This window comes from Rhinolophus hipposideros (genome assembly GCF_964194185.1).
Source record: "Rhinolophus hipposideros genome assembly, chromosome: 16".
NCBI classification, from domain to species: Eukaryota; Metazoa; Chordata; class Mammalia; order Chiroptera; family Rhinolophidae; genus Rhinolophus; species Rhinolophus hipposideros.
The window spans coordinates 46,589,395-46,601,827 of record NC_138062.1 but is presented as its reverse complement, the minus strand read 5'-3'; the positions used below and the strand labels follow the sequence as shown (position 1 = coordinate 46,601,827).

The following is a 12,433-nucleotide window of genomic DNA, read 5'->3' as shown; positions in this document are numbered from 1 at the left end:
AAAGTAACCTTTAGTCAAATACCTGTATTTGGTCTCGCTACCTACATGCCTTGACTTCGTCACTCTCTGTTTTTAAAGTCTTAACTATTTTTTATTACTTACCATGTGTTACACACAGATCAAGACCGATCCAATTCTTGATTTCATGGAGCTTATATGTAAAAAAAAGGGTTACCTCAGTTAGAGTAAAATCAGAAGCTTGGGAATAGAGTCTCTACATCCTTACATTTTATAAGCTGAGCTGTGAAAAGGTGTATCTTGCTACTGTACATTATGTATTATTTCGTCCTCACCATGTGATCTAGGTAAGGTCTAAATCTGGAGCAGTTATGCCTGCAAGAAATTTCTGTGGGCTCCCATTGACCACATTTGTATAATTTGAACATCATCAGAAATGATAATTAAAAAAGGATTATCACATATTAAATAAAAAGATCCCTGAGTCTATCACGATACCTAAAAATATCAGCCAATAGTTGTAAAAGACATGATAAAATAAGAAAAATCATGTTTTTTCAATATCTAGTAAATGGCTATTAAAACATAAGGTGAAAGGCTGTTGGAGAATGGGCTGGTCCCAGAGTGTCAAAACATCACCTTACAGATTACTGTTAATTACAAGAGCCAAAGCATACACTTACAATGTGGAGATCTGGCAGTCACCATCTGAACTTAATGATCAGGCTTATCGTGAATAGTGGGCAACCTGACATTATATGTCTCCTGATAAAACACGAAGTTACAGCACCATGTTTGTGGTAAACAAAGAATTATTGACATAATATCTACCTTCCAGGGTCATTATGAGCATTAAATGAGTTAATACATGTAAAAGGCTTAGAACAGTGTTTCCTGGCACGTGGTAAACACCCATTAAATGTTAGCTATTGATATTGGTGTGCCTGGAAGGCTTTTTGTGTGCTGGTCAAATGTTAGTTGTGTTGCTAGTTACATATTACATAAACTGATGAAAATTGAGTACAGAAAGAGTTCCTGAAAACTAAGTTTAGTTCTTTGGAAAGAACAAATAACACTGATTTGCTAAAAAGTTGCCACCAAATCACTTAAGGGCAAAACAGCGTGAAAAATGGGGAAAATTTGTAAAACTATAAGGAATCTGTGTTCCATGTGTTTTGCAGATGACTAACTTTCATGCTACAGTTGACCCTTGAACAACATGAGTTTGAACTGAGCGGGTCCACTTATACGTGGACTTTTTTCAATAAATACTTGACTATCCATTGATCTGTGCCATTTTATATAGGGCACTTGAGCTTCCAAGGAGTTTGGTATCCATGGGAGGTCTTGGCACCAATCCCCCATGGATACCAGGGACAAGTAAGTTTTGGGGGAGTCAAAAGTTATATGTGGATTTTCAACTGCCTGGGGTGTGGTGGCCTCCTCTAACCCCTGTGTTGTTCAAGAGTAAACTGTAATTAAATGGAAATCAGAAATTGTAGATGTTGAATTGTGAGCATGTATTTTGCAATAAAGACATTTGCATCTCCAGTCAGTGGGCCAAAGAGAGACCCTGCCTTTCGATTGGCTAATAAATACCATGTAGGCAGCAGTAATAAAATATTTAAGAGTAAAAAAAAAAAGAATAATTGACAAATCAGTCTAACCTAAATCTAATCTAGCCTTTAGACCAATGGTTGGAAAACTGTAAGATACAGGCGAAATACAGGCAGCTGCCTGCTTTTGTAAATAAAGTTATATTGGAACACATCCACATCCATTCATTGATATATTGTCTATGACTGCTTTCATGCTAAATGTCAGAGTTGAGTAGTTGTGAAAGACACTGCAAGGCTCCAAAGCCAAAAATATTTACTACCGGGCCCATGGTAGAAAAAGCTTGCTAGGACCTGTTCTTTCAGACTTGATTTTCAGTATGTATACCTAAAATACAGGGAACAGAATAACAAGTTAAATGACCTCGGGTGGAAACAATCAGGGAAATTAAGAATGTAGGGCACTCAATAAACCAACTGATCTGGACGCTTCTCAAATCAACATTAGTATAATTTCCAAGCCCATTAATACTGTTATATTACCATTATAAATAAGGAGAACAGAGTTAATAGATTTAAGAAGAAGACATAAGGGTAAATGCCAAGATCTGTCTCCCAAATCATAATCATCTAGGGTTGCCTCCATCAGCTGACCCTACAGCTCGCTCCCGCCTGCCCTCTCCAACCAGGGCTATGTTCTACTTCGGTTATGTCCCCATAAGTGCTGTGTGTCCCCTAGACCTCAATACCTACTCTGCTATATTGTCCCTTTTTTCTAGTTTTCCATCTTATAGATTGCTATGGACTGAGAGTTTGTGTGCCCTCTCCCCAAATTCATGTTGAAGCCCTGTCCCCCAGTGTAATGGTATTTGTGACTGGGCCTTTGGGAGATAATTAGAGTTCGATAGGGTAAGGCTCTCATGATGGGATTAGCACCCCTGCAAGAAGAGACACAAGAGTTTTTTCTCTCTCCATGTTTGAGCACGGAGAAAAGGCCATGTGAGCACACAGTGGTAAGTGGACTTCTGCACACCAGGAAGAGAGCTAAAATCAAAACCGGAACCCTGTCAAATCTTGATCTTGAACTTCTCAGCATCCAGAACTGTGAGAAAATAACTTTCTGCTGTTTAAGATACTCAGTCTAGGATATTTTGTTATGACAGCCTGAGCCGAATAATACACAGGTCCTCAAGATTAGTGGACATGGGGATCATATCTGCCTCGTTTATTTTAGTTTCTCTCAGTTTAGCATCACGCCTTTCAAAAGAGTGCTCATCAAATATTAGAATAGTTAATAAATAGATAAGTTGGGCAGAGATGGGCACACTGTGGCCACATGGGCCAAATCTGGCTCACTACCTGTTTTTGTACAGCCCACAAGCTAAGAATAGTTTTTACATTTTTAGTGGGTAAAAATAATCAACAGAAGAATGATATTTTGTGTCATGTGAACATTACATGAAATTCAAATTCAGTGTCCATAAATAAAGTTTTATTAAAACACAGTCATAATCATTCATTTATGAGTGTATATAGCTGTTTACATGCTAGAATGGCAGAGCTAAACTGTTGCTATAGAAGCAAGCATACCCTTGCTTTATTGTGCTTCATATTTTGGTGCTTTGCAGATAGTATTTTTTTTTTTTTTTTACAAATTGAAAGTGTGGCAACCCTGCATCTAGCAAGTGTATCGGAGCCATTTATTTCCAACACGCTCAGATAACGGCTAGCATTTTTAGCAATAAAATGTTGTAATCGAGGTATGTAGATTGCGTTTTTTATACGTAATGCTGTTGCACACTTACTAAATTACAATATAGTGTGAAACTATTACATGCACTGAGAACCACCCCCCTCAAATTCGTGTGACTTGTTTTATTTCAATATGCACTTGATTGTGGTGATCTGGAACTGAACCTGCAAAATCTCCGAGGTCTGCTTGTGTCTGGCTGTGATGGTTAGTTTTATGTATCAACTTGACTGGGCCACAGGATGCCCGGAAAGCTGGTTAAACGTGATTTGGGGGAGTACCTGGGAGGGTGCTTCCAGAAGAGGTTAGCATTTGGTAGACTGAGTAAAACAGATGTTTCTCTCTGATGTGGCTGGGCATTATCTAATCCATTGAGGGCTTAAATAGAATAAAAAGGTGGAGAGAGGTTGAATAACTCAGCCTGACTGTTGGAGCTGGGACATGTATCTTCTGTCCTCAGGGCTCCTGGTTCTTCTTAGGTCTTCCCACCCAGACTGGAATCTATGCCATCAGCTCTCTGGCTCTTTGGCCTTTTAACTATACCACCAGCTTTCATGGCTTTCCAGCTTGCAGTTAGCAGACAGTGGAACTTTCAGCCTCCTTCATTATGTGAGTCAATACCTTTTAACAAACCTTTTTGCATATACATATAAATGAAAAGAACCAATAGAACGAATAGAAATGGGTGAATGTGTGTGTGTGGGGGTGTGGTGTCAAAGGAAATAAATAAGTAAATAAATAAATCTTCAAACAATTTATGTTAATGATGAAATTTTCAATATTATGTGATGAAAAATTTAACAAATTTTCTGAGGCAGAAGAAGGTATTTATTTCCTCATGACTGGCAAAGCCAAGTGTGAAAAAAAATTAGTGGTGAAATGCAGGCATTTTCAAATGATGAAAGTCTAAGAGACTTTACCACTAACAAATTCTCACTGAGGCACATTTAAAAGATAAACTCCAAAAGAAAGTAATCAAATTCAGAGAAATGCAATGAGATTCAAGAAGGATTGGTGTTCAAAGAAAGTGTTAAAATGCGTTTAAGCCTCAAAAAAAAAAAAAGATAGCATATGACAATATTCTTTATAATGGTGAATTTAAAAACTTTTAATAAAAATATATACTCACAATGCAGAACAAAAATAACTTGTATAACAGGAGGGGATTTGAGTTAAGATATTCTAAGATCTTTGTATTGTTTAGGGGATAGGTTGTCATAGTGATTAACTTTGGCTTTGTAAGTTACATAGCAATGTTTTAAAACATTGAAGGGTAACTACTGAAAGGGCAGAAATAGAACGTGTAACTTTCTTTTAAAAAAAGGAACTTACACACTCTTGATATGTCCAAAGGAAAATTAAAAATAAACAGAGCAAATGTAGGACAGGGAGCAAAAAAAGAAAAAAGATGCTAAAAACACATCCATATCAGTAACCATGAGTGAAAATGGACTAAACTCATTAGTAAAGACATTTTGAGAATAGGTGGAAGAAAATATCAGATGAAAATTCAGCAGTATGAGAATTTCCTGAAACAAGGGGTGAAGAAATATTAAAAATTAAAAAGGAAAAAGATTATAGCAAAGTAAAGCTGCTATACCAAGAATAATATCTGAAAAAATAAGATAATTTTAAGTAAAAAAAGTGTTATTTGATGTGTCACCACATGATTTGATTTCCAAAGGACATATTCAAGAGTGAGAGCGGCCACTATTAATAATTTTTTTCAGGATAGCAAGAATAACCCAGGATTGTCCTTCGAAAATCAGAATTATTAGAACTAAATAGGATCATTACATGAGATGAGAAGAAAAATTTAAAAAAATTTAAATGAATGTGAACCCTTTTCCTTAACTAAAAAAAACAAAATAAAACCCCCCCAGGATTATATTACATAACCAGTAGAAATATATGAATTACATTTATCTGGAGAACCCTAATACACCAGTATACTGACCCACAAAGCCTAAATATATATACATACATATATATATAAGTATATATATACATACATACATATATATATATATACATATGTCATAACTTTCTTTGTGTAACTTTCTTTGTGTAACTTTCTTTGTGTAACTTTACAAAATATCTGCATGTTGGTGTGAGGATGAAAGATGGTGTCTGTGCAATGGTTTACATGGTAATTGCTCAGCTTTGTATAGGGACCTTTCAGCCTTTGAGTCAACTTTCGCTGCAAAAATTACTTTACTCGTATTTCCCTCTGAAAGCTCCACGAAGACAGGACCAGTGTCTTTCTTGATCTCTGCCTTAGACATGATGAGTGATTAATATTTTTGAATGAGTGAACAATTAAACCCATAGAAATACTGAACAAAGAAATTAAGAAAGAAATCCAGACTATGGTGTGAACATCCATCCACGTTCTTCTGGCTGTTGTTGATAAGAAAATCCTTTGAGGCTGCTTTTTTTTTTTTTTTTTTTTTTTTTTTTTTTTTTTTCTCATAGACTTTTAGCATCTGGAAGAGTCTTTGTAGGAAGAAAAGGCTTCAGAAAAGAACTTAACCTGAAGTGACCAAGGAATTGGGCTACCACTGGCCTTTTATATGTTGAGTTTTCCAGATTTTGTAGGAATTGAGGGTCAAGCATGTCCACCATGACTTCTTCCATATTGCTGACATGATGAATTTCTTGAAACACACACAACAGAGTCTTTTTGTCCTTTCTTAGTGGCTCAAAGATTTTCCATGGGATAAGAGGATATAGTTCAAAAGATCTTCTTAATTAACCTGGAAAGATAATATTTTAGAAATGACACATAAGGCTATAGAAAGATAACTTAAACATTTCCTTTGACAAAAGAAGAAATTTAAGAAGCCTTTAATCATAAAATTTCCTTGCTAGATGGATTTGTCAGAGTAAGAAAAGGCCATATTAATTTTATTTTTCTAGACCCTGGTGTTTCTCAGAAGTCCCACCCTTCTCCCGACATTTCCTAACCCCAAGTTATAGAAGATAAGAACAATTAAGTGTGCTACAAAGAATGAGCTATCTGTTTCAAAACGTATGTTCTGATCCCTCTGTTTCTGGGTTTGTGAACTATTACTTATGCATGGAGTCATAAAAGAGGGCAGGTAGGAAATTAATGAAAGGTCAGAAATGTTATTTATTGTTAATTATTACTAAGACATAAAAGTAGAAACATTAATTCTTCCTTTTTTACCTTATTTTTTCCATTCCCAAAATGAGTTATTTATTCCTGGATCTATAGAAAGCTCGGTGCAATTTCTGGCATTTGAGATGGGCAATTGCACATGTTTCTCTCTACTCAAGAAGTATATATAAATGTTGTGCTTCCAGAAGTTATTCGGAACTGAACACAAGAGAAAGTACATAATAAAGGTTTAACAAAGGCACGGCATTATTTTATTTGTGTTGTGAAAAGATCTCTCTGACGTCTGTGTAAAGAGGCAGTAGAAGGTGACAAGAGTAAGAAAAGGTACTGCAGTTGTTCACACAAGTGAAGATGCCAGCCTCGCTAAGGAGGCTGAGCCAGCTGGGCTTACTGAAGGCATGCTGAGAACAAAAACGACAGGTCTGTATACTGGATGGTGTGTGGTGGGAAATAAGATAATTGTTGAGAGCAACGTTCATGTTCCAAACTTGTGCCACAGGATGGACACAGTGCCATGCAGAGAGAGAAAGACACCATGGGAAAAGCCTGGATCAGGGTAAAGACTGCCAGTCTTCTATTGATAGAAGCCTGAGTTGAAGGTGTCTTGGAGCTATCAAAGAAGTCAATTAAGTAACCGGAAATACTCCTCTAGTTCTCAGAGGAGAGGTTAGAACTAAAGAAACATATGTAGCCATCTTTTGCATTTAGACAGTGATTGAATCTAAGGAATGGATGCTATTGTGTTTCCCCGAAAATAAGACCTAACCGGCCATCAGCCCTAATGCGTCTTTTGGAGCAAAAATTAATATAAGACCCAGTCTAATTTTAACATAATATAAGACCAGGTCATAACATAACATAACATAACATAACATAACATAACATAACATAACATAACATAATGTAATATAATACCAAGTCTTATCATTTTTGTTCCAAAAGATACATTAGAGCTGATGGTCTGGCTAGGTCTTATTTTTGGGGAAACAAGTATTGTCTAGGAAGAAAGAATTTAGAGACAATTGAAATTGTTCTGGAACCAATGCATTGGATAGAGCTATAAAGAAGACAAAGGGACAAAAGGTAGAGATAATGGAAGAAAAACATGGAGAGATGTGTAAACAGAATCTAGACAGGATATAGATGGAGTGCTTTATGAAAAAGGAGGGATAAATAGTGTAATACGTTTCTGGAAGGACATTTAGGTACATGGAGATCATTGTAGACCTAAGAACTATTTGCTTTGATGGGACGAGGTGGGGAAAAAAGCCATATTTACATGGGTTGAGGGAGTGAGTTTAAAGCAAGAAAATGGAGACAGAGAAAAGTCAACTCTTCTGGTAGCTAGCAGGGAATGGTAGGCCAAGTAGTACATGTCTGTAAGGTAGAAGAGAACCAAATATTCTATGACTATGGGAAGAATACTTTTGAGAAGGTGAGGGAAGGATGGAGGGGAAAAGGGAGGGAAGGAGGAGGGGGAGAGAGAACAATAATGTAAGGATAATTAATAAGGCAGGGATGATGGGGTCCAAATTGTGGGTAGAAGCATTGTTTTTAAAGAGGAGAAGGGAAATTATGTCAACAATATGGGAAAGTGGAGAGGATGCATGCTAATATTTGGTTGGTATGGTTGGAGCGTGCAGTGCACAGAGTCATCATGATGACTTGGATATTATCTATGAAATAGATGGTAAGAATATTTGCTGAGAAAGGGAGAGGAGATAGAGACTCAGTGATGGAACCAGTACTTGTAGAGGTTGGGTGAATACGGTAATGAGAGAAATGCAGAAGGACTTCCTGGGAGATTAGTAAGCTCCTTTAAATGAAAAGGAAGACTCAGGGTGTTTAATAAAAGGTGGAAGAAGAAGTGAGGAAACGTAGATAAAAGAACTTCCTAATTCTAAAAAAATAAAAAAAGAACTGTGTAAATCTAACCCAGTATTTGTTTTTAGCAATCACTGCCATGAATTATCGCATACCATTACTGCTTTTCCTTCCTGGTTTTGCAGTGGGTGAAGGGTGCTGAAAATGTCAGGCAGTCTTGCTAAGAAAGTCTAAAATGCCAGCTAACACTTATTTCTGTTAAATTCTTAAATATGTATGTCATTTCCCCCCATTTTTGCCTTTTTTGAGGGATGGTGCTGAGTAACTATGAGAATGAGGTGGATGAAGAGTAAAAGGGTAAGACAGTGTGTCACTGAGTAGAATATGAATCACTGATTCATATAATTAATTGTTGCTTATTTAGTTAACTATGTATGGCACATGATAGGTCTTCAATAAGAGTGTTGATGGGTAAAAGTTAAGATGAACATGGTTTCCCAAGGAGTAAGAGCAATATATATGTACTTTTAACTGAGACCAGTGCTAACGGTTAATGAGTGAAAGAGTGAAGCCAGTGTGAGTCATCCTAGGGCATCACCTACGATATACCCAGGTTGTCCAGTGTGATCTGCATGAGCTACTGAGTGGGTCAGTTAGTGAAGTGCTCTGGGAGCTATGCGTGATCTCACCACACTATCTTTGAAGGTTTCAGACGTTGCCCTGCTGGAAAGGGTGTACTTCTCAGACTCAGCTTTGGTTTTCTTGACCGCTTTCAACCATTTCCTATATTGCTCCCGGACCTGCAGAGGCAAAGCACGCTCTGAGTCAGCTCACAGAGAGGAGTGAGGAGGGAAAGAGTCCTGAGTGGGAGTCGGACAGTGGTACCTGCTGGCTGAGGAGGCAGTAGACCAGGAAGATGAAGACGCCCTGCAGGCTGTTGATGATGGTGAACAGGTAGGCCATGGCACGGGCAGCTGGGCCCACCTGCAGGATGCCCAGACACCAGGTGCAGCCCAAGATGAAGAGCTGAGCTGTCGCTTTAAATGTCAGCATCCTGGGCAGGAGGAGAAGGGAGGCCCATGGCAGACAGAGAACAACAGAATCAAAGCCATTTTCATCTCCACTCTATGGATTTCTCTGATTGAGTAGTGATCAACTTTGGTCTTTACTCTCAACGATTCCCTCAACAGAAATGCTGTTTGGGTCCACGATGGCATTTTGACTTGGACTGAGAATGGTAGTGATGCTCCACAATGTGGGTTTCAAAACTATCATGATGTTTCCTGAATGTCCCTAATTTCATTCAACTGACATTTCTGAGGATAATCAGTGTATCTGACTCTGTGCTGGGTCCTGGGCATTAAAAATAACAAAGACAAGATTTCTGTTTTCATAGACCTCACAGCCCAGAGGAAAGACTAAAGCAAATGGTCATTTATAACATTTGTGTGGTACCTCTGCCTGGGTCCCATCCAGTATTGTCCCCAATATCTCACTCTCTATGAACTGACCAGGGCATGCTTTGCCCAAAGCAGAGGCCATTCATTCTGTGAAAAGCTGAGGGAAGCAAAGGATGTCCCTAGTGTATTAGAAGATGTGATACCTGGATAAGGTATCTAATTCCACCAGGTGGAGGAGTGGAAAGGGCAGAGGGAAGAACGTCCATGAGGGTGTGAGCATGAATGTGCACGCTGGGTTCTGGGAACACTGATGTGATTTCCTAAAATGTTATAAAGATGAAAATGGTTTTAGGATCTTCATAAGGCAATGGAAGTAATTTCTTTTTATCAGGACAAAGTCAATGCTTGCTGAAGCTGAGGTAGTTTCACGCTGGGGTTATGCAGGAACAAAATGGGTGTCAGCAGCCAACCACAGTATCTGAACTCGTTTCCAGGGAGGGTGGCTGCACCTCTCTCCTCCAGCCCCCTCAGAATCCCTGTGAAAGGACATCGGGAGCTTGGAACCATGTGGCCTTGCTCCTGGACCTTGCTTTGTAGGGGGTGGTGTGCCCCTCGGCTCCATCTCACCTCGTATTCTGGAGGGTGGACACATCACTGTTGAGTGAGGAGAGCTTGTTTTTCAGAATCCAGAAGGTCATCAGAAAGAAAGCCAAATTAATCTGCAGAAACCCCACAAGGCTTATTGAATACATTCCACATCTTAAACCTTTGTCCAAGCTCATCCAGTACCTAACCCAGCAGGTAAGAAGTTTTGTATTTCATAGCAGTCATAGGAAAACAGACCAAACCACCAGTAACCCAGGCACATTCCTACCCTGTAACTGGGGTAACCAACTCATCCCAGTTTGCATGGGAATTTCCAAGTTTAACACTGAAAGTCCAACATCTCAGGAAACCTCTTCAATCCTCATTTAAAACTGACTTGTCCCTCCTGGGAGCCTCCTCGGTCCTTGGCAGACTGGAATGATTGCTTTCCCTGCCTGTAACCCTCCTGATACACCTGCTCTTTGACTGTATCCTGAGCTGGGCAGGAAGGATGCTCTGATGTCAGCCATTACTCACAGAGAAGATGGTGCAGACAGGGCCAAGGAAGGTCCATATAAATCCTTTGTCTGTATGGAGCCAGCATCTAAGAAAGAGATGGAAAGAAATTGAAGAATGTATTTGCCTTTGCCTTTGTCGAAAAAAGAATCAATAAATAACCATGAACCTCACCTCCCATTGTTTCCTCTTGCCTCCTTTATTTTAATATTAGTTACTTTTTTTTGTAAGAACATTTAACCTGAGGTCTACTTTGTTAGTCAATTATAAGTATATAATACAATAGCTAGTTATAAGCCCTATGCTATATCGTTTTTGCACACTTTTTTATCTTTCATAATTGAACCTTGTATGCCCTTGATGGTGGTAACGGTTCCATGGATGTATTCTTATTTCCAAACTCATCAGGTTCTACACATTAAATATGCACAGCTTTATTTTCACCTTAAACAGCAACATATTTATTTTTCTACCATTTCATCTGACTTGATTGTTTAAATTAAATTTATTGGGGTGACATTGATTACTAAATTATATGAGTTTCAAGTGTACATTTACACAAAACATCATCTTTATATTGCTTTGTGTGTTCACGACACAAGGCAAATCTGCTTTTGTCACCATATATTTGACCCCCTTTACCCTCTTCTACCACCTCCCACCACCCTTCGTCTCTGGTAATCACTAAACTGTTGTCAGTGTTTATGAATTTTTGTTTGTTTGTCTTGTTCATTTGTTGCTTTCAGTTTTATATCCCACATATCAGTGAAATCATATAGTTCTTGACTTTTGCTCTCTGACTTATTTTGCTTGGCATGATATTCTCAAGATCCATCCACGTTGTTGCAAATGGCAGTATTTCATCTTTTCTGTGGCTGAGTAATATTCTACTGTATATATGTACCACATTTTCTTTATCTAATCATCTATTGAAGCACACTTTGGTTGTTTCCACATCTTGGACACTGTGAATAATGCTGCAATGAACATAGGGGTATATATATCTTTATAGATAAATGTTTTCAGATTTTTTGGGTTGATACCCAGAAGAAGGATTGCTGGGTCATAGGGTAATTCTATTCTTAATTTTTTGAGGAACTTCCTTACTGTTTTCCATAGTGACTGTACCAATTTACATTCCCACCAATGGTGTATGAGGTTCCTTTTTCTTCATAACCTCATCAACACTTGTTTTTCCCCGTCTTGTTAATAACAGTCATTGCAACATGTGTGAGGTGGTATCTCAATGTGGTTTTGATTTGCATTTCTCTAATAGCTAATGAAGTTGAGCATCATTTCATATATCTGTTGGCCTTTCGTTTGTCTTCTTGGGAGAAGTGTCTGTTCAAGTATTCTGCCCAATTTTTAATTGGATATTTTGTTGTTGTTGAGTTCTTTATATATTTTGGATATTAGCCCCTTATCAGAGAAGTTGTTTGCAAATATCTTCTCCATTTCATTGGTTGCCTCATTTTGCTGTTGGTTTCTTTTGCTGTGCAGAATCTTTTTAGTTTGATATAGTCCAATTTCTTTAATTTTGCTCTTACTTCCCTTGCCTTTGAGGTCAAATTCATAAAATCCTCTTTAAACCCAAGGTCCATATGTTCAGTACGTTATGCTTTCTTCTATATAGTTTATTGTTTCAGGACTTGTGTTTAGGTCTTTGATCCACTTTGAGTTAACTTTTGTATGTGGTGACAGA

At 38.0% G+C, this 12,433-nt stretch overlaps 1 protein-coding gene across 9 annotated transcripts in view; it reads right to left on the bottom strand.

Moving 5' to 3' along the window:
• Positions 1 to 5,731: 5,731 nt before the first annotated feature.
• LOC308508697 (adhesion G protein-coupled receptor E2-like) overlaps positions 5,732 to 12,433 on the bottom strand; it is a 46,421-nt gene continuing 39,719 nt past the window's right edge. For 5 of the 9 annotated variants that reach the window (XM_081075804.1, XM_081075806.1, XM_081075805.1 and 2 more), the window contains 5 exons: positions 10,753 to 10,819; positions 10,258 to 10,349; positions 9,116 to 9,284; positions 8,920 to 9,030; positions 5,732 to 6,020 (listed from right to left, as the gene is read on the bottom strand). In XM_081075804.1, the coding sequence (XP_080931930.1) occupies positions 6,012 to 6,020; positions 8,920 to 9,030; positions 9,116 to 9,284; positions 10,258 to 10,349; positions 10,753 to 10,819 (448 nt within the window). In that variant the 3' untranslated portion in view covers positions 5,732 to 6,011. Of the gene's footprint in view, positions 6,021 to 6,447; positions 6,605 to 8,919; positions 9,031 to 9,115; positions 9,285 to 10,257; positions 10,350 to 10,752; positions 10,820 to 12,433 lie in introns of those variants that run through there. The other 4 variants (XR_013995068.1, XR_013995069.1, XR_013995070.1 and 1 more) reach the window with 2 other exon arrangements.